Source organism: Salvelinus sp. IW2-2015, linkage group LG13 (assembly GCF_002910315.2).
Source record: "Salvelinus sp. IW2-2015 linkage group LG13, ASM291031v2, whole genome shotgun sequence".
Taxonomy (NCBI): domain Eukaryota; kingdom Metazoa; phylum Chordata; class Actinopteri; order Salmoniformes; family Salmonidae; genus Salvelinus; species Salvelinus sp. IW2-2015.
The window spans coordinates 29,220,807-29,246,767 of NC_036853.1; the positions used below are offsets into that span (position 1 = coordinate 29,220,807).

General features: G+C 42.0%; 1 protein-coding gene across 1 annotated transcript in view; it reads right to left on the reverse strand.

The window, feature by feature from the left end:
• Positions 1–10,919: 10,919 nt before the first annotated feature.
• LOC111971166 (beta-1,4-galactosyltransferase 6-like) overlaps positions 10,920–25,961 on the reverse strand; it is a 41,185-nt gene continuing 26,143 nt past the window's right edge. Inside the window, exons 3-9 of the mRNA XM_023997952.2 lie at positions 24,397–24,510; positions 19,636–19,760; positions 19,258–19,374; positions 15,686–15,873; positions 14,795–14,917; positions 14,596–14,697; positions 10,920–12,575 (exon numbers count right to left, since the gene is read on the reverse strand). Coding sequence (XP_023853720.1) covers positions 12,428–12,575; positions 14,596–14,697; positions 14,795–14,917; positions 15,686–15,873; positions 19,258–19,374; positions 19,636–19,760; positions 24,397–24,510 — 917 coding nt within the window. The 3' untranslated portion in view covers positions 10,920–12,427. The remainder of the gene's footprint in view (positions 12,576–14,595; positions 14,698–14,794; positions 14,918–15,685; positions 15,874–19,257; positions 19,375–19,635; positions 19,761–24,396; positions 24,511–25,961) is intronic.

Genomic DNA, 25,961 nt, shown 5'->3' on the forward strand with positions numbered 1-25,961 from the left:
AGAGACACAGAAAGAACATTCCTTGTGTAAATAGCAACACCACCACCTGTGCCTTTCCTATCAGCCCCAAACACGTTGTAACCATCCATAGAAACCTCAGAGTCCAGGGTTTTGTCAGTTAACCAGGTCTCAGATACAATAACAAATATCAGGGTCTGCCTGAGAGGCCCAGATCTTGACATTATCCATTTTAGGTAATGAACTATGAATATTAAGATGGAAAAATGTCAAACCTTTTCTGCATTTAAAATCATACAGAGTTTCAATACAAGTCAGATTACTTTGAGATTTCAGAACAGCAGGAGACTCAAATATTGGATTATATAACCTATAAGGAAAATAAAACAAAGTAGAAATAGCAATTACATTTCTCCGGCTAGCACCATTTGGCATGTCACCACTTTCAGACACAACATGTGGAACTCTCATAGAGACCAAAGAGGGGATGGTAAAAACGGACTTACACGTAATGCTAATATTGTCCTCACATCAATTTAGTTGACCAAGAACCTTTCCAATGTTTGATGACAACAGCCGGGAGCCATTTTCACCCAGGTGAATTCCGTCTTCAACGACGGGCCACAGTCCGGAACCTCCAACGACGGGCCACAGTCCGGAACCTCCAACGACGGGCCACAGTCCGGGGCCTGCAACGAGGGTCCCCAGTCCGGGGCCTGCAGAGAGGGTCCCCAGTCCGGGGTCGGCCACGAGGGTCCACGCACCAGAGGCGCCACCAAAGTGGGGGAGCCAGAGGTGGAGTGGGGTCTGCGTCCCGCACCGGAGCCGCCACCGAAGTAGATGCCCACCCGGACCCTCCCCTATAGTCAGGTTTGTCACCTTTGGGGGCGGGTACTGTCACGCCCTGACCGTAGAGATCTTTTTATTCTCTATGTTTGGTTGGTCAGGGTGTGACTCGGGTGGGAAACTCTGTTCTTTGTTTCTATGTTTTGGCCGGGTATGGTTCTCAATCAGGGACAGCTGTCTATCGTTGTCTCTGATTGGGAATCATACTTAGGCAGCCTTTTTTACTTTGGTATTWGTGGGTAGTTGTCTTTGTTAGTGGTATTATAGCCTAAGTAAGCTTCACGGTCATTTCCTTGTTCTTTGTTTTGTTGGCGACATTTATAAATAAAGAAWTGTACGCTCACCATGCTGCACCTTGCTCCGGTCATTTCCACGACGACTGTGATCGTGAAACGTACTAGTCAAAAGTTTGGACACATCTACTCATTCAAGGGTTTTTCTTTATTTTGACTATTTTCTACATTGTAGAATAATAGTGAAGATATTACAACAATAAAATCACAAAGCTCAATCAAAAGCAGCTAAGGTATTTGAAAGAAAATACTAATTGAACCCAGGTCTGATGAKAAATACCAGTATATGAACATCTGGAGAAGGAGCAGGTAAAAACTACAGCCTAGGTTTCAACCTGTCCTTAACTTTCTTTCCATGCTGTGTTTTCCATGCCAGAGGGTRACAATCTGGGCATGATAATAATGAGGAATGATGGATTTAATAATTTTCTCATGATTACTTTTAAAGCCTACCAATTATTTTCCCTCTGGTTAAAAATACATTTTGCCCAAGTTATCCTTCACGTACAGATCTGGCAGCAATTTTAGCCATAACAATCAGAATAGGTCAAACTATAGCTTATCATTTATTTAAGTGATGATGCCCTAGAAGCCGATGTTTTTGAGGAATATATTGGTACCAGTCTTGTTASGTCCGAGACGAAGTGGAGGGCCGGTTGCTACCAAAGACGGCTGGTCGTTCGTTCTATTGCCAGAGACGCGACCCAGTCGTTCAGTCTTTTTGTATCTATGGACGCGACCCAGTCGTTTGTTCTAAATGTTCCATTGCCATACTGGCTGGCAAAGTTCTTAACCCTTGCTTGCTAGCTAGCCAACTACGGCTAATTTACAGTCACGTCATCATTGCAGCCAGAATAACAGCTAGTCTCATTTGCATTTGTTAAAAGCTGTCTTCTAAAGACATTCATTTGGATACATCCATAACAATGAGCTAATGAGGCGCGATTTCGCCTGGCATAGAAAATGTGCTCACTCATTAGGATACCGTTGTTCAGAGGAGCTAGCCAACAACACAGATACAGTGACATAATCACTTCAAACGGAAGCTGGAACGACTGCAAACATACCTTTTTTCAATTAACTTAAAAAATATATATCCATAAAAATGATGCCAGCTGATTCATGATTTTGACTGGTTGAGGAAACGCTGCCTATCTGTCTCGTTCCGACTCCCGACAGCTCACCTAGTGGTTAAGACATGTCATGACAGGTTGAAGAAGCCAAATGTATCTATACTGAACAAAAATATAAATGCAATATGCAACAATTTCAAAGATTTGACTGAGTTACAGTTCATAGAAGGAAATCAGTCAATTTTAAAAATATTCATTAGGCCCTAATCTATGAATTTCACATGACTCTGCAAGGGCGCAGCCATGTGAGGGCCTGAGAGGGCATAGGCCCAACCACCCACTGGGAAGCCAGGTCCAGCCAATCAGAATGTGTTTTTTYCCCCCMAAAAAKAGCTTTATTACAGACAGAAATACTCCTCAGCACCCACCCCCACCCACCTCAGACGATCCCGCAGGTGAAGAAGCTAGATGTGGAGGTCCTGRGCTGGGGTTGTTACACGTGGTCTACTGTTGTGAGGCCGGTTGGACGTACTGCCAAATTAACATTACATTCTCTGGCAACATYTCTGTTTCTGCAGTCAGCATGCCAATTGAACACTCCCTCAAAACTTGAGACATCTGTGGCATTGTGTTGTGTGACAAAACTGCACATTTTAGAGTGGCCTTTTATTGTTCCCAGCACAAASTGCACCTATGTAACGACARTGCTGTTYAATCAGCTTCTTGACATGCACACCGGTYAGGTGGATGGATTACCTTGGCAAAGGAGAAATGCTCAATAACAGCGATTTAAACAAATTTGTGCACAACRTTTGAGAGAAATAAGATTTTTGTGCTTATGGAACATTTCTGTGATCTTTTATTTCAGCTCTTGAAAAATGGTACCAACCCTTTACATGTTGCGTTTTATATTTTTATTCAGTACATTTTCAGTGTTCCGCAGAGTAGTGAACAGTCAAAATGAATGCTTTATGAGCCAACATTCAGAACTTGGCAAATGGGGAATAGAGATCTGTGTCTGAATATAAATCTACCCTCGGTGGTTTATGACTAACCAACATGAGATATACTGTACATACTTTGGCTCCATCTTCAGGCTAAATGTAAGACAACCAAACCTGAATCTCACAAATCGTATTACAGTAGGTTGGCACACTAAAATTCAGTAAACCTCTATCAATAGCCAAGAGGAGAGGAATTATTAGAACAGGACCATTTTATAAACTCAAACAGATCTCTGAATAGTCAACAGTTACCAAGGGCCTTGAATTAATTCTTGAGGAGCCAATCTGTCAATTACATATTTAGGAGTGGGGAAAAAATCATAATCAACTGAAATGAAGGTGTCATTTATATACGCTACTGGACCCATCCATTGTTGTTCCAGATTAGACTAATCTGTACTCTGAGAAGACAGGTACACACACGTAATCATTTTATCCTCTTCCTAATCCCATTTTTATAAAATGGCCAGAAAGCGTGGTTTGTGTGCAAGAGTTTCTGATTCCTTCATTATTGACTTAGTCAATAATGGGGGATATAAAGGTACCAGAGAGGGGTGTGTTGCCCAATTCAACGCCAGTCAGTCAGTCTGTCTACAGGTCTGCCTGTGTTAGCGCTGCCAACCAGTTATCGCTCCAAATGGACAGATCATTGGGTCACAGTGCCATTCTGTGTGGGCTTGTCATGGTATGTTGTCAGGGCATATTAAACCAAAGAGGTGTGTACAGACAGATGTAAAGGTTGCACTTTACTGATCCTATACAGGTGGTGGACACTGTACTTGTACTTCTGTGTATCCTCCAGAACACAGGTCTAACGTGTGTATAAAGAGCATGCAGGCCAAGGTGCCTATGGGTATTAGAACAAAAAGGGCATATGACACTAAATGACCTAGAGTTTTGTGTCCTATTTGAGCTTGGTATGGAGGGCATACATGCCAATTAATCTCTGTTTGTTTTGGAAGTGGCATGTATAGTGATACACAGCAGATACTTTTGCTGACATTTTATATTTACGTCACTTAGCAGACACTCTTATCCAGAGCAACTAGGGTTAATTGACAGATTTTTCAACTAGTCAGCTCGGGAYTCGAAACAGCCACCTTTTGGTTACTGGTCCAACCACTAGGCTATCTGCCGCCTGGTKGCTGACTAACTTATGGCAATACACTGATTGGACCTCATCATACTGGAACGGCATATGAGTTCTCTGAGCAATGTTCTGTACATACAGTAGAATAGGCTAACATAACTGTTCTGTGGCTTTAATTAGGATAGTTAACCTGTAATAACTTTTGCAATGCATATCATAGATAGCTTTTATATATTGCATATTGTTATGTAAACTGATAAGGTTTATTAGCCGTTTAAATGTACAGTACCAGATAAGGTAAAAATACTTAGAATATTAAACATTTGCACAGTTTGTGTTTGAAGTCGAGATATCAGAAGCTATCGTCATCTTAGTATATGTGTGTGCATGTATTACGGGTATTACGGTCAGGAGTTGACCATCAGTGTGGGATGGAATGCTACAGCGTCCAGGAGTTGACCATCAGTGTGGGATGGAATGCTACACGCCAGGGTTGACCATCAGTGTGGGATGGAATGCTACACGTCCAGGAGTTGACCATCAGTGTGGGATGGAATGCTACACCGCCAGGAGTTGACCATCAGTGTGGGATGGAATGCTACAGCCAGGAGTTTGACCATCAGTGTGGGATGGAATGCTACACGTCCAGGAGTTGACCATCAGTGTGGGATGGAATGCTACACGTCCAGGAGTTGACCATCAGTGTAACATCACCACCTGTTCATGCTGGTCCACATCCGCACTTCGACCTTTTTGTCCTCCAACTACACTAGAAATTTGACTCAAATCAGGGGGAAAAAAATTGTCTTTCCGCTCCAATTTTACATGGGAGCACTGGAACAGACACATTTCCTGTTATTCCTTGCCTAGGCTTACCTACAATTTTCTATCCTCGAAACCCAAAGCTCAGACATTACAAAAAATGGCACGGTTGTGAGAGAATGCATTACAGTAGGTTACTTTCGTTCTCTAGGACCATAGTTGGCGTGTTGCCATGTCTGTATTTCTGACCTTGATGGCTGTGTTGTGTCTGGCTGGCATAGCCGCATAGATGTGCCAATGATTGGCGCCAACTGATGGTGAAAAGTGTTACTATTTGTCTATATTGGTGTAGTCAGTTTGTAGTGTTCGTCGTTGTATACCAGGCCCTGTGTTATGTGTATGGTTGGTTATGACTGTGTTACTGTGTGTATTGTGTGACTGTTCATGGATTGGTATTTTAGTTATATCAATGGCTGTGGTTGTGGTTTGTGGTCCAGGACAGGCACGGCGAGTCAGACGCTCAATGCCCGTGGCACTGAGTGTCTCCCGACGAGACGCCAATGGAATGATCTGGGCACAGGTTGCTAGTAGGTACCTATGAGGATGCACTACTGTTTGGTGTGTACATGTGAAATGTTGTTCATTACTAATATAAAATGTACATTCTACTATGTGGACACATTTTTCAACCAACTGCATTATTAAATGSTATTCTACTAATCTAGAAAAGTTTTCAAAAACTGTGACAGCACTCTCTCTCCTTCAGAATGACAGACGTGACAAGTACATCATTTGATCTCAGAGCAGGACTTCCAGACGGGGGTGTACCGTGTTGCGTTTGACTCTGAAGCCTACTGGAAGTCTCTGGGAACCACGCATTTCCACAAGACTGCCGAAGTGAGTACAATCCCTAACCCGCTCACTGCTCTGAGAGCTAGAACACAAACTTAGGTTATGTAGCATGWTGTGATGCTCTGTAACTATATCCGGTTTTGTTTTACTATGGTGTCCCGTTTCCTTATAAACACAGGTTGTACAACTGAACGGTTGTGTGAACATTTTGTGCAGAGACATTCTGTGAATTAATTGCTAATGACCGCATACTGGCTTTGATTCAATAGCTTTTTCTTTGCTACAATTTTGTTTGTCCTCGGTGAAAAAAAGAGGTCACAGACCTAGTTGGCCAAAAGTTACCTGCCTTCCTGAATGTTGGTCTGTGGGATTGAGGTGAAAAGCAGTACAAACTGCTGTGCCGTGTGTGTACAGGTGGTGTTCGAGTTCCACGCGGAAGGACATCGTTACTACACCCTGGCCCTGTTGTGGAGTCTCTTCTCCTACACTACCACGGCTGCCGTGATAAACGCACACACCTGACCAAGCTTAACAAATAAAGAGCAGGTAGACGACTGACTGAGCCTTTGTTTAACGAACACTGCCACACACATTCATCATATTACTACATAAAAGTGGGACGACTGTCTGCACTGGTCAGTGAAGGGATGAGCGTCTCGTAGGAGTAACACCAACTGTCGGAAGAGAACGCACATTAATGATTTAGTTCAGCTCCCTTCTATAGGCTACTGTGTAGGTTTACTAGTGATAAAAGTGGATAATTGTAGGGAAGGTGAATCCGTGGGTAGCACATACCTGAAGCCTACAGGTACTGTATAATGTAACTTGTTATACGCATGTATTAGCCTGTAAGATGTCTATGCATTTCATTTGTGTAGGACTAAGTATTACTTTTTCAGTATCCTACTGACAAAAAAGTCACTATAGAAAGCAGTGGCGAGAGATGCAGAAACAAGACAAAGAAAAGACGTGAGGTTTCAGAGGTGTTTCCCAGAACATGGCAATGAATGTGTTTTATTCATATTTTGTTGACAAAAAAAATAAAAATAAAATAACTTTACAAAGTCCAACAGTTCAACTCTTGTATATAGTCTTTTACTGGCTGTTATACCAAAGATTGTGGAAGATTGACAAGATGGCTAACCGTTCAGCTTCACCATGTAGAAAGTTGTCTGCGTTGTCGGAGGGGGGCAGGAACTCTAGCAAAATGAAATGGCTAAACTAGACGCAAGAGGCGCATTAGTAGGCGCTACATCGAATTAAGCTTGTTTTTTTGGGCCAAATCGACAATGTGTTTAAAGTTCATATTTCTATAAATGCATCTTCCGAACAATCTAAGTACAAACCCATAAAGTCAAATGAATATGCCTGACATTGAATGAGCAAATATATTATTTGTATACCAGATGACACTTCATTCCCATAGATTTCCATTCAAAAGTCACTACTTCCTCTGTGTCATCCTCCACTTCCTGGTGGATGGTAGTAATGCAAGAGTCTGCACTCAGGCTCCAGCTATGACTCTTTGTTCAGACATAGCAGAGTATAGTGAGAAGACCTGAGAGCTGAGGATCCAAGACGATTGTACATGTCATGGCCAGAGTAGAACAGGCCTCTGATTGGACAGCAGGAAAAATTGGATACAGTCAATCATTGATACACCAACACAATAGACAGACACTTGAGTAGGATTCCTTTTGAAATCCTACACAGCCTGTTGTCATGGAAACTTTGTGCCAGAGCTCCATTCTAGTTGGAAAATAAAAAAGCAAATACACTAACTTCAGTTTAAAAACAATCCAAACCGTTACTGTAACTTTCAACCAAGAATCCAAAGTGAAAACAGTATGAAAAAAAAAAAGTTGAATTAAAAAAAATAACTCAAGGCACAAATATGAATACTGCAAAAATGTCATACTCTACATTACAAATTATGTAATGGTGAATATACTCATTAGAAAAATGTTATATCTATTTTTGGATATTCGTACAACCAACAGAGGCAGTAGGAGGGGAGAGTAGGGGGGGTCCCTTGACCCCCCTCCCAATTGGGCTGGGGGTGTAAACCAAACCACTAGCGACCGGGTGTAGCCAGCACACTGCCCAGCCGCCCCCTAAACTACCCTTCCTTCCATACATCACCCCCTACTCCTCTCAGAGGCAATAACAATATGTACAACTCTGAGTGAAGTCCCAAATGGCACCCTATTCTCTATATAGTGTACTACTTCTGACCAGAGCCAGTAGTGCACTATGTGCACTATATAGGGAATAGGGTGCCATTTGGGACACAGAGAGAATACTGACCCTAGATAATCTTCAGTGACGGGTGCTTTCTCTAATTCATCTCTTTAATACTTTTCACACTGTTCCTTGAACAGATTGAAAAAGTCAGACACTATGACAGGAAGAGAGAATGTGAAGAAGCGGATCCCTTCCAGCGAGTGAGATGACGGGATCCAGAGAAAGAAGCTACTGACTCAGAGTGCATCTCTCTGCTACAGTAACTCATAGCRCCCTCAAGTGGGGGGACAGCTAGGCTGCCCATAACTTCTACAATGTATATAAAAACAACGACAGCGTTTATCCTCTTATGCAAAAACCCGTTACTGAGCAAAAGGCATAGCAAAAGAGAAGCCCCCAACCCAGTCCCTAACACTGACCTATACCCAATACCCAGAGACATATACAGAGATATATAGGTAACTTCCAAAATAAAATAAACACTTGAATAAATGGGGGCTACAAAGTATAGAAAGCAGATGCTTCCATGCAGGTGTGGTTCCTGAGTTAATTAAGCAATTAACATCCCATCAATGTTAGGGTCATGTATAAAAATGCCCAGTTGCCCATTATCAGACACTTGTAGAATCTATGCCAAGGCGCATTGAAGCTGTTCTGGCGGCCCAACGCCCTATTAAGACACTATGTTGGTGTTTCCTTTATTTTAGTAGTTACCTGTATGTTGTATATATGTCATATATGTCATAGATATATGGCTCTTTTAACACTTACACCCTGATGGCTACTATCAACACTAGTYTATCTGGATGCTGAGACACCATAGAGGAGCTCATGGGAGGAGAATTAATTTAAAAAGGGAAGGAAGGAAAGACGAGTAGAGATAAGAAGTGTAGAAGAAGAGGCAGGTGGAAGAATTAGGATGGGTAGGTATCAGAAGTGGAACTTTGGCACAGTTGACCACCTCYAACAGAATGTCTTATCACTACCGTGTCTTCTTTGATTCCGTCTCACCTCACCCGATTGGTCAGAAATACACCATTGAGGTCTTATRTAACCGTAGCTAATGTCTGTTAACCAAAACATACTTTAGCCTGGCACTTCGTTAGCCACTTTAGCTTTGGAGCGAAAATGACTGTAAACATCTTCAGGCCGCTCCTCCACAGCACTACAAGCGTGACGGGACAGAGAGAGCTAGGCTACGTTCCAAATTACCCTACTCCCTATATAGTGTACTACTTTGACCAGGACGCATAGGACTCCAGTCAAAAGAAGTGCACTATATAGGACACAGGGTGCCATTTTGGACAAACACCATGTTTGGAGCAGGACAGGAGGTTCCCAGTACTGCAATACTGTGATGGAGAAAACATGGGTAGTTTGAATAGAGCGGTTCTACTTGAGACATACATTTGATAAATCAACTCAACATMACTAGCAAAACACCCAGACAATTTAAATATGAACTGTATGGGTAAAATATATGTACAAGAGAAAAACCGCTAATAGGTACAAAGAAATCAACTGCCTACATTTTTTCCTTGCTAATCTTCGCTATTCATGGCCAAGATTTCAGTCTGTGCCATTCAAGAACAGGGTTAACTGTTAGCTTTAGCTACTGTTCTTTCATTCTGGCCCCTAAATACCTCACAAGCCTATTAGGACCACATCACATCACAGCTCACACACACACACACACACCAGCCCAAACCACAAGCTGAAACATAATCCTGTGCCAAACACGCTATTCGCACTGTATACACTCCTCCTCCAGAATAGCAAACTACACACACCAGAGGAAGATAGAATGACATCTCAGCTTACCACTTAGCAGCAACAGTCCTTAGCTCTGGTCCAGGGCGTTACATGTGGCTTGCTGTTGAAGGCTCAGCATCAGCAAACTACACAWMACMCYSKRSMMSAGMKMYWMYAGTCCTTTGAACMCTGGCCTCCATCTGTCTTTCTGTACAGGAACACGCTCCATAACGTCAGTTAGTCTATTTTCACACTGTGCGCCTCGAGAATAAAAAAAAACCTCTAAAAAGGCAAAACTGAAAAAGTAAACATCTTGAAATKATCCAATAAATTATGCTTAAAAAAACATCTAGTAACAAAATAAATCAAGGCATGCAAAAGATAGTCAACCGAAGAGATTCTCATTCTTTTAAAGCCAAATGTCCATCTATTGTTACATCTTCCCAGTGAAATGGAAGAACCACTCACTCTGTAAAGTCCTTTAAGTCGTCAGGAAGAAGGTAGCTGCCAAAACAAAATTCAAATCCACTGGAATAACTACTAACAGGCTCTGAGYGTTTAATTGGCCAAATATGTACATACGTGTTCTGTGCTCAAGCTTTTAAGTGGCCAGTATTTACACATGTTCTGTGCATCATGCGTGTCGGCAGTGCAGCAAAGAAACAGCAAAACGCTCATCATGTGACACACAGAGAACTAGGATCGAGTGATCTAAAACATCCGTTAAAAAAGGAAAAAATAAATACTAAGAAAATAGATCATATCAGAAAATGTACATCACAATAAACACATAAGTCGCCTTCGCTTAGCTCCTCTCCTATTTCCTCCTCTTTAAGGAATATGTTTGAATACATGTTTCATCTTTAAAAAACGAACAATGTGTAAAAAAAAATGATATAACATGAAGACAAAAATGTCTGTTGGCTCGTAAGGTGATACTGAGACGTTAGAAGTTAAAGCTGTGCTGAGCGGTGCTGTGAGATAAAGTCAGAGTCCCAAATGGCACCCTATTCCCTATATAGTGCCCTACTTTTGACCCGAGCCCTAAGGGCCCTGGTCAAAAGTAGTGCATTAAGCCTCTGATCAAAAGTAGTGCACTACAGTATATAGGGAATTTGTGATGGGGGGGAAAAAACTAAATCGAGTTACATATAGCAGTATTATTTTTGGACGATATCAATACCTGATTCTACAAATCGATTTGTAAAAGAAAAATATAACTTTTTTTCCCCTCTCGTAACTGTAGCTAGTGCTAGTCGGCTGTACCTGCGCCAAACCTATTGGATGAAAAATACCATAGCTTGTTCTCCATCTTTTTAAATAGTGATCCAAAATGTTTTTAGCACTTTTATTCATCTTCTCATGCTCTCTCATCTCTGCAGCAGACAGACTGAGTGTACAAATCATTAGGAACACCTGCTCTTTCCATGACAGAATGACCAGGTGAATCCAGGTGAAAGCTATGATCCCTTATTGATTTCACTTGTTAAATCCACTTCAAAATCAGTGTAGATGAAGGGAGGAGACATTAAAGAAGGATATTTTAGATCTTAAGACATGTATTGTGCGGGCCATTCAGAGGGTGAATGGGCAAGACAAAAGATTTAAGTGCCTTTGAATGGGGTATGGTAGCMGGTGCCAGGYGCACCGGTTTGAGAATGTCACAGCAACRCTGCCGGGTTTTTCACTCAACAGTTACCCGTGTGTATCAAGAATGGTCCATCACCCAAAAAACATCCAGCCAACTTGACACAACTGTGGGCAGCATTGGARTCAACATGGGGCGGCATCCTTGTGGAACGCTTTTGACACCTTGTAGAGTCCATGCCCCAACGAATTTAGGCTTTTCTGATGGCAAAAAGGGGGTGCAACTCAATATTAGGAAGGTGATCCTAATGTTTTGTACACTCAGTATATAGTGAGCAATATATTTGGAATATCAAATGGCAAAAAAAAAAAAAAAGAAATGGGGAAAAAAATGGCAGTATCGAATAGCAATACATATCGGCACCTAAGTATCGTGACATTATCATATTGTGGGGTCCTTGGCAATTCCAGCCCTATAGGGAATAGGGTACCATTTGGGAGGCTGCCAGAGAGCCGTGGTTCTGAGGCTGAGCCTGACACTTTAAGGCGTTGCAGTAAACATCAGATGTGGGAAAAACTAATGCTGTCCTTCCCTCCTCATAATGTATTATGAAGTGTTGATGTGAAGTAGCTTAGTAGCTAAAGCCGGCATGAACACACTGACATGCAGTGACACACGGACACAAAAAGTCAGATACACACATCCTTGCAAGCACACACACACAACACACACACACACACACCATTCACAATCATCACAGAAACATACACAATCAATTGTTCGATTAAACAGACCCTATATGCCCCTTCCTCTTTCATGTTTGTTTTTTTTGAGTAAGGTTTCTTGGCAGCGTTACATGGTGTGCCTCCGACCCCACCCCCAGCCCCTCTTTGCCCAGCTTTGGGGTACCGTTTGATGCTTGAGGGAGTGTGAAGGGTTTAAGGGGTCAGGTGGGAGTCAAGAGTTCAGTAGTCTGCGATGGGGGCCAGATCAGGGTGCAGGTCCACGGTGATGTTCTTATACAGGGAGCTCAGGGAGATCTCAGGGGTGTAGTTGAGGTTGTTCAGGCCATCCAGGTGCTGCCTCTCTTTGGAATACCTCAGCAGCTTGTACCTGCAGAGAGAGGAAAGGAAGAGGAAGGAGGATTAGCTAGCAGTTAGCATTCATACCAGCAGTCACAGCTCAAAATGCCACCCTATTACCTACATATAAATATTTATTCCAGGGGACCTGATCAAAAGTAGGTCACTGTGTAGGAAATAGGGTGCCATTTCAGGTGCAGTCACAGGGAGAGGAGGATAAGCTAGCAGTTGGCATTTATAGCTGGAGTCACAGCGAGAGGAGATGAAAGGGAATTAGCCAGGTTAGCATTGACAGTAATGAATCCAATTATACACACCACCACAGGGATCCTTAGTTAGCATTAATGCTAATGACATTAGGGAGATCCATAGTTAGCATTTGCATAATGAAACCAGGAGGATCCTTTAGTTAGCTTTAACGCTAATGAATTAGCTTACACTGTCTGGAGGAACTTGTGCTCTGGTTGCAGAAGGAAAACCCTTACCCAAAGAGAGAAACTCTTCTGCCCTCTCTCCTCCTCTGTCCCTCCCTGCATCTGAACGCTGAACATAGCTCTCTAGTGCAGAGTTACGATGAGGACTGTAATGCGGATGAGACCTGGTTGACTTATGTTAAAAAGGGACTGACGACTGTCAACACGGCGAAAGGGACTTGGCCAGCGGATGGGGAGTTAACAACTCAATGCTGGCACAGAAAACACCCACGCACATACAGTACCACAAACCACTGACACTAGGCCTGGAAGGTAAGCAACTCTCATTCTATCAATCATAGCTCTGTGGTTGCACCAAGGCTAGAGTGAGCACAGAATTGTGTTGAAATAAATAAACAAAATTATTTCCTTTAAAAAAAAAATTATAAACATGAATATTCCAGTACCTGGGATACATCCCAAATGACATTCAATTCCCTATATAGTCCACTGCTTTAAGTACAGAAAATGTGAAGTAAAACATGAGAAAGTGCAGATGGCTGGATAGTGAAAAGTTGAAGGTATTGAAATAAAATAGAAATTAAGTTACTTACTCCTGTCCACAAAGGGCGATAGAGATGAGGAACAGCTGCACTCAAGTAGTAGGATTAACAGTGTTCACTACCTTGAGATTTTTAAAGCAAGGGACTGTTTTAGGTACACTATATATAGAAAAGTATGTGTACACCCCTTTAAATTAGTGGATTTGGCWATTTCAGCCACACCYGTTGYTCACAGGAGTWTAAAATTGAGCACACAGCCATGCAAGCTCCATAGACAAACATTGGCAGTAGAATGGCYTTACTCAAGAGCACAGTGACTTTCAACGCGGMACCGTCATAGAATGCCACCTTCCCAACAAGTCAKTTCGTCGAATTTCTGCCCTGCTAGAACTGTCCCGGTCAACTGTAAGTGCTGTTATTGTACAGTGGAAACGTCTAGGCGCACCAACGACTCAGCCTCGAAGTGGTAGGCCCTCAAGCTCACAGAACGGGACCGCCGAGTACTGAAGGCGCGTAAAAAATAGTCTGTCACGACCTCACTAATGCTCGTGGCTGAATGGAAGAAAGTCCCGGCAGCAATGTTCCAACATCTAGCGGAAAGCCTTCCCAGAAGAGTGGAGGCTGTTATATCAGCAAAGGAGYGACCAACTCCATATATTAATGCCCATGATTTTGGAACGAGATGTTCAACTAGGGGGTGGGCAATTTCAGCCCTCGGGAGCCTGATTGTGGTCACAGTTTTGCCCTAGCCCCAACTAACAAACCTGCCTCCAACAATCACCTAATCATGATCTTCAGTTTAGAATGCAATTTAATTAAATCAGCTGTTTACTAGAGATGGAGAAAAAGTGTGACACCAATCAGGCCCCGGAGGACTGGAGTTTCCACCCCTGCAAGGTGTCCACATACTGTTGGTCATGTAGTGTATTTTCATGAATACCACATATAACGAGGACTTCCTGGAGCAACGCTGTATTGAGAGCTAAGCTAATGTGATGTTTGAGGTAAAGTTAGGTAAACATTMTTTGACATGGTTACGGCRCCTGCTATGAACTGCTAGCATGCATCTACTGACCTGCCCAGGAACTGCACCTCTCCCCGGTGGTGGTGTGGGATGGACTTGTATTTACCCACTTCTCCCTCCGGCCTTGTGATGTTCAGACCAGCATAATGTACTCTATGAGAGAGAGGGACAAACAAAGCCTTTCATTAAGTTACCCAATCAGATAACAGATTTGTCTCTCTCAAACACACACAGACACACACTAACTGACCTGTTCCAGAGGTCATCGTCCTCTCCTCCCCAGCCCCAGAACGCATTGGGAAAGCCATTAATCTTGCGGAACTGTTCCACTGTGAGTCCACTCACACCCCCAAAGAACTCACCATATGGTAGTCTGTGGACAACACACACAGCATTACCCACAACACACAGGACACACACCTGTAACACGCACGACACACATTCAACACGGACAGAGGACAGACACAGACAACAACATAGCCTAGCTTTGCCTGGGGAAAGATTTTTGAGTTTTGAACAAAACGACAGAAAGGAAAAAGGAAAAAGAAAAAAGGAGAAACCTTACCAGTCAGTATCACAGGAAAGCAAACAGGTAACAAAGAATAAGTTTGGCTGTGATACAACACAGACCCACAATTATGTTTTCAGACAATTTACCATCCAGTCTGCAAATTTAGAAGAGACACACATAACCAGACTGGAAAATCTGTTCATACATTAAGCCTTAGTCCAGRACCACAGAGTTTTCTCTGTATTAATTTAGCAGCAGCGCACCGCCACTGCTAAAWTGTTGCCRCAACACCAGAAAATGAAAAATAATTATAATTTTTTAGAAATACATTTTCGGAATTGTAAAAACGCTTTAAGTATAAACTTAAAATGAGTAAAGTACGTAGAAAAAATTATTGACCTATATATTTTTTTATTATATAATCATGGATTACTGATGGTGCGTGCAGGGTACATGTCTAGAGGTACCAATTTATTTTAAAAAATTAAAATGTTTGCGCATAAGAACACAAACTAACCATGACAACAACAAAAACTACATTGAKAAATATATAGAATTGTAGGAAATTAGCTGAAAAACAGCATTTTACTATTTTCCGCCAATTCCGGACTGATTCAAGTCGTGACTTACAGGTACATGTATTTGTCCAGTTTGGCTGCGAAGTGGCGAGGCATCTGACCACAGCCGTAGTAGTTACGGTCGTTCTCTGGGATGTGGTCGACATCGTGGAACACCAGACAGTCCCAGTCCAGATCCTTCATGGCTTCCAGGAAACCCACGTTAAACAACATTGCTCTGTTGAATGGCYGGGTACCAGACTGATGGAGGGAGAAAGAAGAGTTAGACTAACCCTAACCCAAGTTAAACATGGCCCTATTGAAGGGCTGGTCCAGTGTTACATTTTGTCAACAAAAATAGTGACAGAAATATTTGTCAAACACCTATTTATCAGTGGCAATTGACAAGACGATAAAACAGACTAAAGAGACCCAGAAAAAAACAACAAAAGAAAAATACATTTTTCACTTTGCTTGAGGAAAATGAGACAAGACTAAAGTATGTCTGTGACTAAAATCTGACTAGTAAGTGGGCTGTACAAGAGTTTTTGGAGAGCTTTTCAGTGTCCTTTGTTTGGTCCAATCAAAAGCATGCATGACATAAGCAGAATTGTAAGGCTTTCTTATCGCAATGCGGTAGAAAATAAATACCATGCCCAGGTCATTCATGAGTCACCTCTCTGCCCAGCAACCGTTCTCCAATCTGGCGGCAACAAATCATTGATGCAAATAAGGCACACGCCATGGCTACTCTCCTGATGGTATAAGCTCCCGGTAGAAAAAAGGGTCAATGTTTTGAGTCACTTTACTTATGTCGATTCAAACAAGCCCTAATGCAATGTTTCCATGGGAGAAGACAGTGTTTGCACCTACAAGATGACGGGGAAATATACTGCCAACCTCAAGAGACATCTGAAAGCACATTATTCCAACATATACTCTCAGGAAATACCAAGCTAATTAGCTTGGTGCAACCTATCAGACCACTACTTACGACAGAACTTTAATTAGAATATAGCTACAGTATGTCAAGGGRCAGGGCTCCACACTGCAACCAGTGTCACATTTCACGACCCTTTGACTTAGCTGTGCGAGTCACATTTTTTAATTGATCGCATCAGTGCGAGCTGAACATTCATTACATGGTCACTTCACTAAAAACATTTATCCTGTCTGGTGTACCAAGAAAGCCATTGGTCAACCGCAGAACCTGCAGAATGCTGCAGCATGGGTACTGACCTAGACCAGACAGAGAGCAGCACACATTACACCGGTTTTAAGATCTCTGCACTGGCTGCCTGTGAGTTTTAGAATTAAGTTTAAGATTATTGTATTGGTTTTTAAATCAATCCATGATTGTGCACCCAAATACATGTCAGACATGCTTTTAAGTTATGTACCCAGCAGGTCCCTCAGGTCCTCTGGCACTGGCCTTTTAACTATCCCAAAGCCTAGGACCATGAGGCATGGAGAGGCAGCCTTTAGTTATTATGCCCACAGCCTCTGGAATAGCCTGCCAGAGAACCYGAGGGGGCCGAAAATGTGGACATAATTAAAACATATTTTCCTGAGGGTGCTTTTAGTCTTTGTAAGTTTGTTGTGTGGTAAATATTTCAGCTTTTGTGTTCATTGTTCTTTATAACTTTTCCCTCTGTGAATAACACATACAGAATCATGAAGTAACCAAAAAAGTGTTAAACATATCAAAATATATTTTAGATTCTTCAAAGTTGCCACCCTTTGCCTGAACAGCTTTGAACACTCTTGGCATTCTCTCAATCAGCTTCATGAGGAATGCTTTTCCAACAGTCTTGAAGGATTTCCCACATATGCTGAGCACTTGTTGGCTGCTTTTCCTTCACTCTGCGGTCCAACTCATCCCAAACCATCTCAATTGGGTTGATGTCAGGTGATCGTGGAGGCCAGGTCATCTGATACAGCACTTCATCACTCTCTTGGTCAAAATAGCYCTTACACAGCCTGGAGGTGTGTTGGGTCATTGTCCTGTTGAAAAACAAATGATAGTCCCACTAAGAGCAAACCAGATGGGATGGCATATCACTGCAGAATGCTGTGTTAGCCATGCTGGTTAAGTTTACCTTGAATTCTAAATAAATCACTGACAGTATCACCAGCAAAGCACCCCCACACCATCACACCTCCTCTATGCTTCACGTTGGGAACCACACATGCGGAGATCATCTGTTCACCTACTCGGCGTTTCACAATGACAGGTCGGTTGGAACCAAAAATCTCAAATTTGGACTCATAAGACCAGAGGACAGATTTTCACCGGTCTAACATCCATTACTCATGTTTCTTGGCCCAAGCAAGTATCTTTCTTATTGGTGTCCTTTAGTAGTGGTTTCTTTGTAGCAATTGGACCATGAAGGCCTGATTCACACAGTCTCCTTTGAACAGTTGATGTTGAGATGTGTGTGTTACTTGAACTCCATGAAGCATTTATTTGGGCTGCAATCTGAGGTGCAATTAACTCTAATGAACTTATCCTCTCCAGCAGATGTAACTCATGAGAGCCAGTTTCATCATAGCGCTTAATGGTTTTTGCGACTGCACTTGAAGAAACTTTCAAAGTTCTTGAAATTTTCCGTATTGAATGACCTTCATGTCTTAAAGTAATGATGGAGCTGTTCTTACCATAATATGGACTTGGTCTTTTACTAAATAGGGCTAGCTTCTGTATACCACCCCTACAAAGGAACCTTTAACAAGGCACATCTGTTAATTTAAATACATTCCAGTTGACTACCTCATGAAGATGGTTGAGAGAATGCCAAGAGTGTGCAAAGCTGTCATCAAGGCAAATGGTGGCTATTTGAAGAATCTCAAATATAAAATATATTTCGATTTGATTAACACTTTTTTGGTTACTACATGATTCCATATGTTATGTCATAGTTTTGATGTCTTCACTATTATTCTGCGATGTAGAAAATTTTAAAAAATAAAGAAAAACTCTGGAATGAGTAGGTGTGTCCAGACTTCTGACTGGTACTGTATATATAGTGTGTGACACTGTGTGGAAAAACATTTGTGACCAAATCATGGGCTGGTGCCACCAACTGAAAAAGGTAGTGGAACCAGTGACACGGGGAAAATCTGGAGAATTGTCAAGGGGTGTGATTTTAAAGCTGCTGCAGAGTAATGTGTTCTTCTGCCAAGGGAAGAGAATCATGCGATAGGATGTTATGCCGAAAAATGTGTTGGTAGGATAAAGCTGTGTATGTTTGTGCACATCGAAGTCAGTGATTTATGTTTACTATAAGTTAATGAGGCAATAAAAATGTGATGACTAAAATGTGACTTCAATAATACGGCATTTAGTTGACAATAACTAGACTAAATCAGTATTCAAATAACAAAAATGTGACTAATACTAGACAAAAAAAGTGCCAAAATTAACACTGGCTGGGTTCCAAACTGATAAGGGAGGGGGAGAAAGAGAGGAGGTCGAAGAAAGAGCAATGTGAGCTAATCTGTCCACAGCTCATCATCATAGATTCCACATTTCTCACCAGTGGGTGGCAGAGTTGACAAACTAGTGAGGCTGAATAGGATGAAGGGAGACTAAAATGTGTGCAATAACAACAGAACTTGTTTAAAGCTGTGTTACAGCTGTGTTACCTGCTCGATGACGTAATATGCAAACTGCAGTCTCTGTCTCTGCAGCATGGGGGTGAGGTGCTGGAACAGGATGGGAAGGTGCTCGTAGCGGTTACGGAACGGGATCAGGATGGCCACCTACACAGGGAGCAGGACAGAGGAGTGGACAGTCAGACACAAACAGCATGTATACGCTCCTGTGCATTTAATACAGAGGGAGCAGGGCAGACAGACCAGAAGTAGAAAAGCAAATGCTTCTAATAGAGGAAAGACACCGGTGTATACAAATATGGCTACAGTTCAATTTCATTTTCTAATAGAGATGAGAATAAAAGTAGTAAAATAACTGAACCGCACAAGCACACACATTTCCTCAGTCATATATGATAACAGTCATACCTTCCAGCGTGGTTTACAGTCCTTGGGTTTCCAGTGTCCTCCAAAGTGAACATCCAGATACTTAGAGAACTTCAGATCAATCTCCTCCATAGGGATCTCAGTCATATTGACATCCATAGGACCCTCTGGGAACATACACATAAACCTTCAGTAAACACACACACTGTGGGATCTAAGTCAGTCCATCCAGGATTTCACTGCGTTGCTTTAAAAAGAAAATAGTTGCAGGCAAAACTGCTGGATTTTTCTGCGGCAATTCTGACATTTTGCATGGCCTGTTGTCAATGTTTTTTGTCCAATTTGCCACAAATGCACTTATGCAGAAAAAGTTCATTACAARCTCTCTTTTTGTATTGCAGTGATGTGACAGTTTAATGCGGTAAAATAGCTTTGATTTAACTGTTTAATATAGAAACAAGTGCAGTGATGTCAAATTTGTGTAATATGGGGGAATTGTTGATTTTGCACCAAATAAGTTGAGCGTAGAGTCGAAAAATCCTGGAGGGACTGTTTAGTCATATTCACATCCATAGGACACACTCTGAGAACACACAATACACACACCTTCAGTCAATACACACACACCTGTTTCACAAAGTCATGTTGACATCCATAGAACTCACTGATCACACACACAACACAATTTCAGTAAATACACACACACACCTGTTTAACCTCTCTTGGGTAGGGGGCAGTATTTTCACGTCCGGATGAAAAGCGTGCCCAAAGTAAACTGCCTGTTACTCAGGCCCAGAAGCTAGGATATGCATATAATTTGGATAGAACACACTCTAAAGTTTCTAAAACTGATAAAATTATGTCTGTGAGTATAACAGAACTGATATGGCAGGCGAAACCCAGAGGACAAACCATCCCCCCCAAAAATGTTCAGCCTACCACTGTTTTCAACAGCTGTCACTTTTATTATGAGGCGAAATCCTCCCAGATTGCAGTTCCTAGGGCTTCCACTAGATGTCAACAGTTTTAGAAAGAGTTTCATGCTGGTTTTTGGAAAAATTAGCCAGAAATTGTAGTTTTTCTAGGTGGCTCCCATTTTGGCTGTAGTGTTTCCAAGCGCGGGGAAGATTTGAACTAAATTTGAACTAAAATTGAATTACGAGGCCGAAGCATGTACAGTGCATTCGGAAAAGTATTCCGACCCCTTCCCTTTTTGTTAAGTTACAGCCGTATTTTAAAATGTGTTAAATAAACATTTTCTCAAATCAACACACAATACCCCATACTTACAAAGCTAAAAACAGTTTAGAAATATTAGCAAATGTATTATCAAAAAACAGAAATACCCTATTTACATATAGCAAAGGGTCTGAATGCCTGAGACAAAATAGAGTGCCGGTGCATCCTGTTTCCATTGATCATCTTTGAGATGTTTCTACAACTTGTTTGGGGTCCACCTGTGTTAAATTCAATTGATCAGACATGATTTGGAAAGCACACCTGTCCACATAAGGTCCCACAGTTGACAGTGCATGTTAAAGCAAAAACCAAGCAATGAGGTCGAAGGAATTGTCAGTAGAGCACAGAGACAGGATTGTTTCGAGGCACAGATCTGGGGAAGGGTACCAACATAATGTCTGCAGCATTGAAAGTCCCTGGATGGGGGTCACCTTGGGGTCATGATAGGGGCTGCACCAAATGATTGATGTATTATAATTGATTATGCTTATGTTGTATTAATAGAAGGGGACGAGCTATAAGACCCTCCCCCACTACATATATAGGGTCCTGGACCACAGAATAGCAATATATGCATTATAAGGTTAAATACTGTTCCACAGTTCTTTACTAGTCTCTGCCTCTTATAKAAATGGTCTAAACAGAAGTGTGAGCAATTACGGTCAAAACAGGGTGTGTGTGAGAAAGAGCCTCAAGGCTAAAAGAGACAGACACCTGCAGGGAAGTAAATAGATAAGAGACAAATCAGACATACCACTGTAACCCACACATGAATGGAAAAGTACTGCTGAGCCCTTAGAAAACACTGGACTATTGTTCTCCTGCAAGTTTGCATAAGTGTATATGCATGGGCTTGGTCTCATGAGTAGAAGGTGTTGACGTAGGCAGTTACACCACAAGGGGTTGACCGCAAGTATATTAAAACCTCTTTGGGCTAGGAGGCAGTATTTTGACGTCCGGATGAAAAGCATGCCCAAAGTAAACTGCCTGTTACTCAGACGCAGAAGCAAGACTATGCATATAATTGGTAGATTTGGATAGAAAACACTAAAGTTTCTAAAACTGTTAAAATTATGTCTGTGAGTATAACAAAACTGATATGGCAGGCAAAACCCAGACGACAAACAATCCAAAAATAATWATTATTTCAGCCTACCACTGTTTTCAATGGCTGTCATGTTTATTATGAGGCGMAATCCTCCCAGATTGCAGTTCCTAGGGCATTCCACTAGATGTCAACAGTCTTTAGAAAGCGTATCATGCTGGTTTTTGGAAAAATGCTCCCATTTTGGCTGTAGTGTTTTCATGCGATTGGATGAGAGCACGATCTTTGTGGTTTATCTCCGGTAAAGACAATAACGATTCTCCGTCTTATATTTTATAGTTTATTTACGTTTTAGGGTAGCTGAGGCTTGATTATAAACGTTGTTTGACTTGTTTGGAGAAGTTTATTGGTAACATTTGGGATTAATTTTGTATGCATTTTGGAGGAGGGAAACCGGTGGATTATTGAATGAAGCGTGCCAGCTAAACTGAGTTTTTGGGGTTATAAAGAAAGACTAATCGAACAAAAGGACCATTTGTGATTTCTTTGAATTTCGTGCTCTGCAATTTCACCGGATGTTGTCGAGGTGGGTCGCTTGCGGAACGCCTTCGCCAAAGGTTAAAGCAACTTTTGCCGGTTTTATTTCACAGAACTTACTCTGAAACATACGTGCTGTGTTTCCATTGTCAACTTCTGTCTGCAATTTCATTATTAAAAGGTTTGATTGATTTACTTAAAGAAAATATTGTCTGACTGCTGATTTCACCAATAAGCCAATGATTGACAAGGAACCTACTCTGACATCCCCAAGAACAGTGGCCTCCATCATTCTTTAATGGAAGAAGTTTGGAACCACCAAGACTCTTCCTAGAGCTGGCCGGCCAGCCAAACTGAACAATCAGGGGAGAAGGGCCTAGGTCAGGGAGGACCAAGAACCCGATGGTCACTCTTGACAGAGCTCCAAAGTTCCTCTGTGGAGATGGGAGAATGTTCCAAAAGGACAGCCATCTCTGCAGCACTCCACCAATCAAGCCTTTATGGTAGAGTGGCCAGATGAAAGCCACTCCTCAGTAAAAAGGTACATGACAACCCACTTGGAATTTGCCAAGAGGCACCTGAAGGACTCAGACCATGAGCAACAAGATTCTCTGGTCTGATCAGAGTGCCAAGCGTCACGTCTGGAGGAAACCTGGCACCATCCCTACGGTGAAGCATGGTGGTGGCAGCATCATGCTGTGGGGATGTTTTTCAGCAGCAAGGACTGTGAAATTAGTCAGGATCGGGGAAAATATAAACAGAGCAACGTACAGAGAGATCCATSAGGAAAACCTGCTCCAGAGCGCTCAGGTCCTCAGACTGGGGCGAAGGTTCACCTTCCATTAAGACAATGACCCTATGCACACAGCCAAGACATACCAGAAGTGGCTTCGGGACAAGTCTCTGAATGTCCGAGTGGCCCAGCCAGAGCCCGGACGTGAACCCGATCAAACATCTCTGGAGAGACCTGAAAATAGCTGTGCAGCAACGATCCCCATCCAACCTGACAGAGCTGGAGAGGATCTACAAAGAAGAATAGGAGAAACTCCCCAAATATTGGTGTGCCAAGCTTGTAGCATCATACCCAAGAAGACTTGGAGCTGTAATCGCTGCCAAAGGCRCTTCAACAAAGTACTGAGTAAAGGGTCTGAATACTTTTATGTAAGTGTGATATCAGTTTTGTTTTTCATACATTTGCAAACATTCCTAAAAAACTGTTTTTGCTTTGTCATTATGGGGTATTGTGTGTAGAAAAAAACAATTTCATCATTTTTAGAATAAGGGATCTGAATACTTTCCAAATGCACTGTATGTGTCATGGCACTCTGCTATCAATGAAATCTGAAGATAAACGGTAGGAGGGGGGAAATTGGTAATGCAATACGTTTAACTGTAGCTAAAGTGCCTATGTAGATATAACCGGCATGATAAGCCACACACATCCTACAGGGGGAGCGAGTGGGACAGAATGAGGAGCGAGAGATTGAGAAATAGTAAGAGAAAGCACAGAGACAGCCAAGAGTAGCTTCTCTCATGAGTTCCATAATAACATGACCTGATCATAGTAAAATTCAAGATAGGCAGAAACTGCTTCTCACGATGTTAGCTAGCACAGCTCATGCGCARAAACACGGCATCGGGTCTAATGGTCGTGTCGAGCAGAACTGAGCATGTGCAGCAGGCCTGTCAAATCAAAAAGGCACCCGCTCGATATAAAGTTGTTTTTGACAATTTTAACATGTCCGTTTTGTCACTTTCAAAAGGTTGTAGTAATGACAGTTTCAGCTACTTAAGACATTGGTTCAAATCTGTGTTGTCTTTATTTTGAGAAAAAAAAATACTACTAAGGACACATTTTTCACTCCTCCCAGCCTGGTCTGTCGAGTCTGCGTCGCAATGCATTCCCGTAAGTATCATGCGTTTGATAAAATCCTCTCAGTAGGCAAACTGATGGTTTGAAGACAAGCGTTCTGGTTACTTACTCATAGAAGGTAAGCGTTCTGGGCAGGGGAGGTTCTGGGCGTATGTGAAGTTCTCAGGGAGGTATGCGGTTGGCTGGGACATGTATTCACTGGAGTTACTGCCATCTGGGTAATCTACAGGAACACACAAGACATTTATTTATTTTTTGATTGATTGTATAAATTACTTTTCTATATTCCCCTTGTAGGTAGCTTAGAGCTGGATCRTGCTGATTAATAGGTAGTGGAGGGGAGTAGACGGTGTCTCAACCAACATGAGACGATGTAAAGCCAAAAATCAAAAACATATTGGGAAAAAAATTGGCCTAAGCCTGACCGACTCTAGCTMTCTTGCAGCTAGAGTGAGGGTCATTCTTGGGTTTTTTGGCTGCCCCTYGTCTCATATTGGCTGAAGCACTGCCTACTCCCCTCCACTACCTATTCAAATCAGTAAGATCTACCTAAAAGGGAGATGATTGAGATGTCATTTATACACTCCCCTACATAAATATTTGGACAATGAAGCTACAACTTTTAATTAGGCTATACAAAATGTTTCATAAGGYGACAGTACATCATGCAACATTTTCATAGATACGTTTTAAAGTTTAGCGATTTACGTATCTAGTCCCCCCTTGTCAAACAGTGCCCTACGGAATTTGTGCACCCTAGGTAAAGATGAACAAAAAAGGCTTAGAAAAATGTCATATGAATCTTACCTTTGATTTAAAATTGTTCAAAAATAGTCATTAGGAAGAAAAAAAAWATATTAAAAAACATGCATTGTCCGTGTGGCTCAGTTGGTAGAGCATGGTGCTTGCAACACCAAGTTTGTGGGTTCGATTCCCACGGGGGACCAGTATGAAAAGAAAACAAATACGAACATGTATGCACTCACTACTGTAAATCGCTCTAGATAAGAGCTTCAGAGAACTTTTTTTAAATTTAATTTTTGTAATTTAACACAATTATTGGCACCCCAGCATTTAGTACTTTGTGCACCCTCCCTTTGCCAAGATAACAGCTCTGAGTCGTCTCCTATAATGTTTGATGAGGTGGGAGAACACATAGGAAGATATTTGAGACCATCCCTCCATACAGAAACTCTCCAGGTCCTTCAGAGTCATTGGTCCTCACTTGTAGACTCTCCTCTTCAGCTCACCGGGATGGCCATTGCAAAAGCTTGATTCTATGGCCAGTGAACCATTTGTGTGTGGATTTGGAGGTATGCTTTGGATCGTTATCCTGCTGGAAGATCCAACAACGACACAGTTTTAGCCTCCTGGCAGAGGCTGATAGGTTTTGTCCTAAAATCTCCTGGTATTTGATGGAGTCCGTGATCCTATGTATCCTAACAAGGTTCCCAGGGCCTTTGAAAGCAAAACAGCCCCACAACATCAGATCCACCACCATATTTCACAGTGGGGATTAAGTTATTTTCTGTATGACCATGGCTCTTTTTACACCAAACACATCTCAGGTGGTTGTTGCCAAAAAGCTCTATTTTAGTCTCATCAGACAATAGAACCTGGTTCCACTCAACGTTCCAATGTCATTTAGCAAACTCCAGGCACTTAAATTTGTGG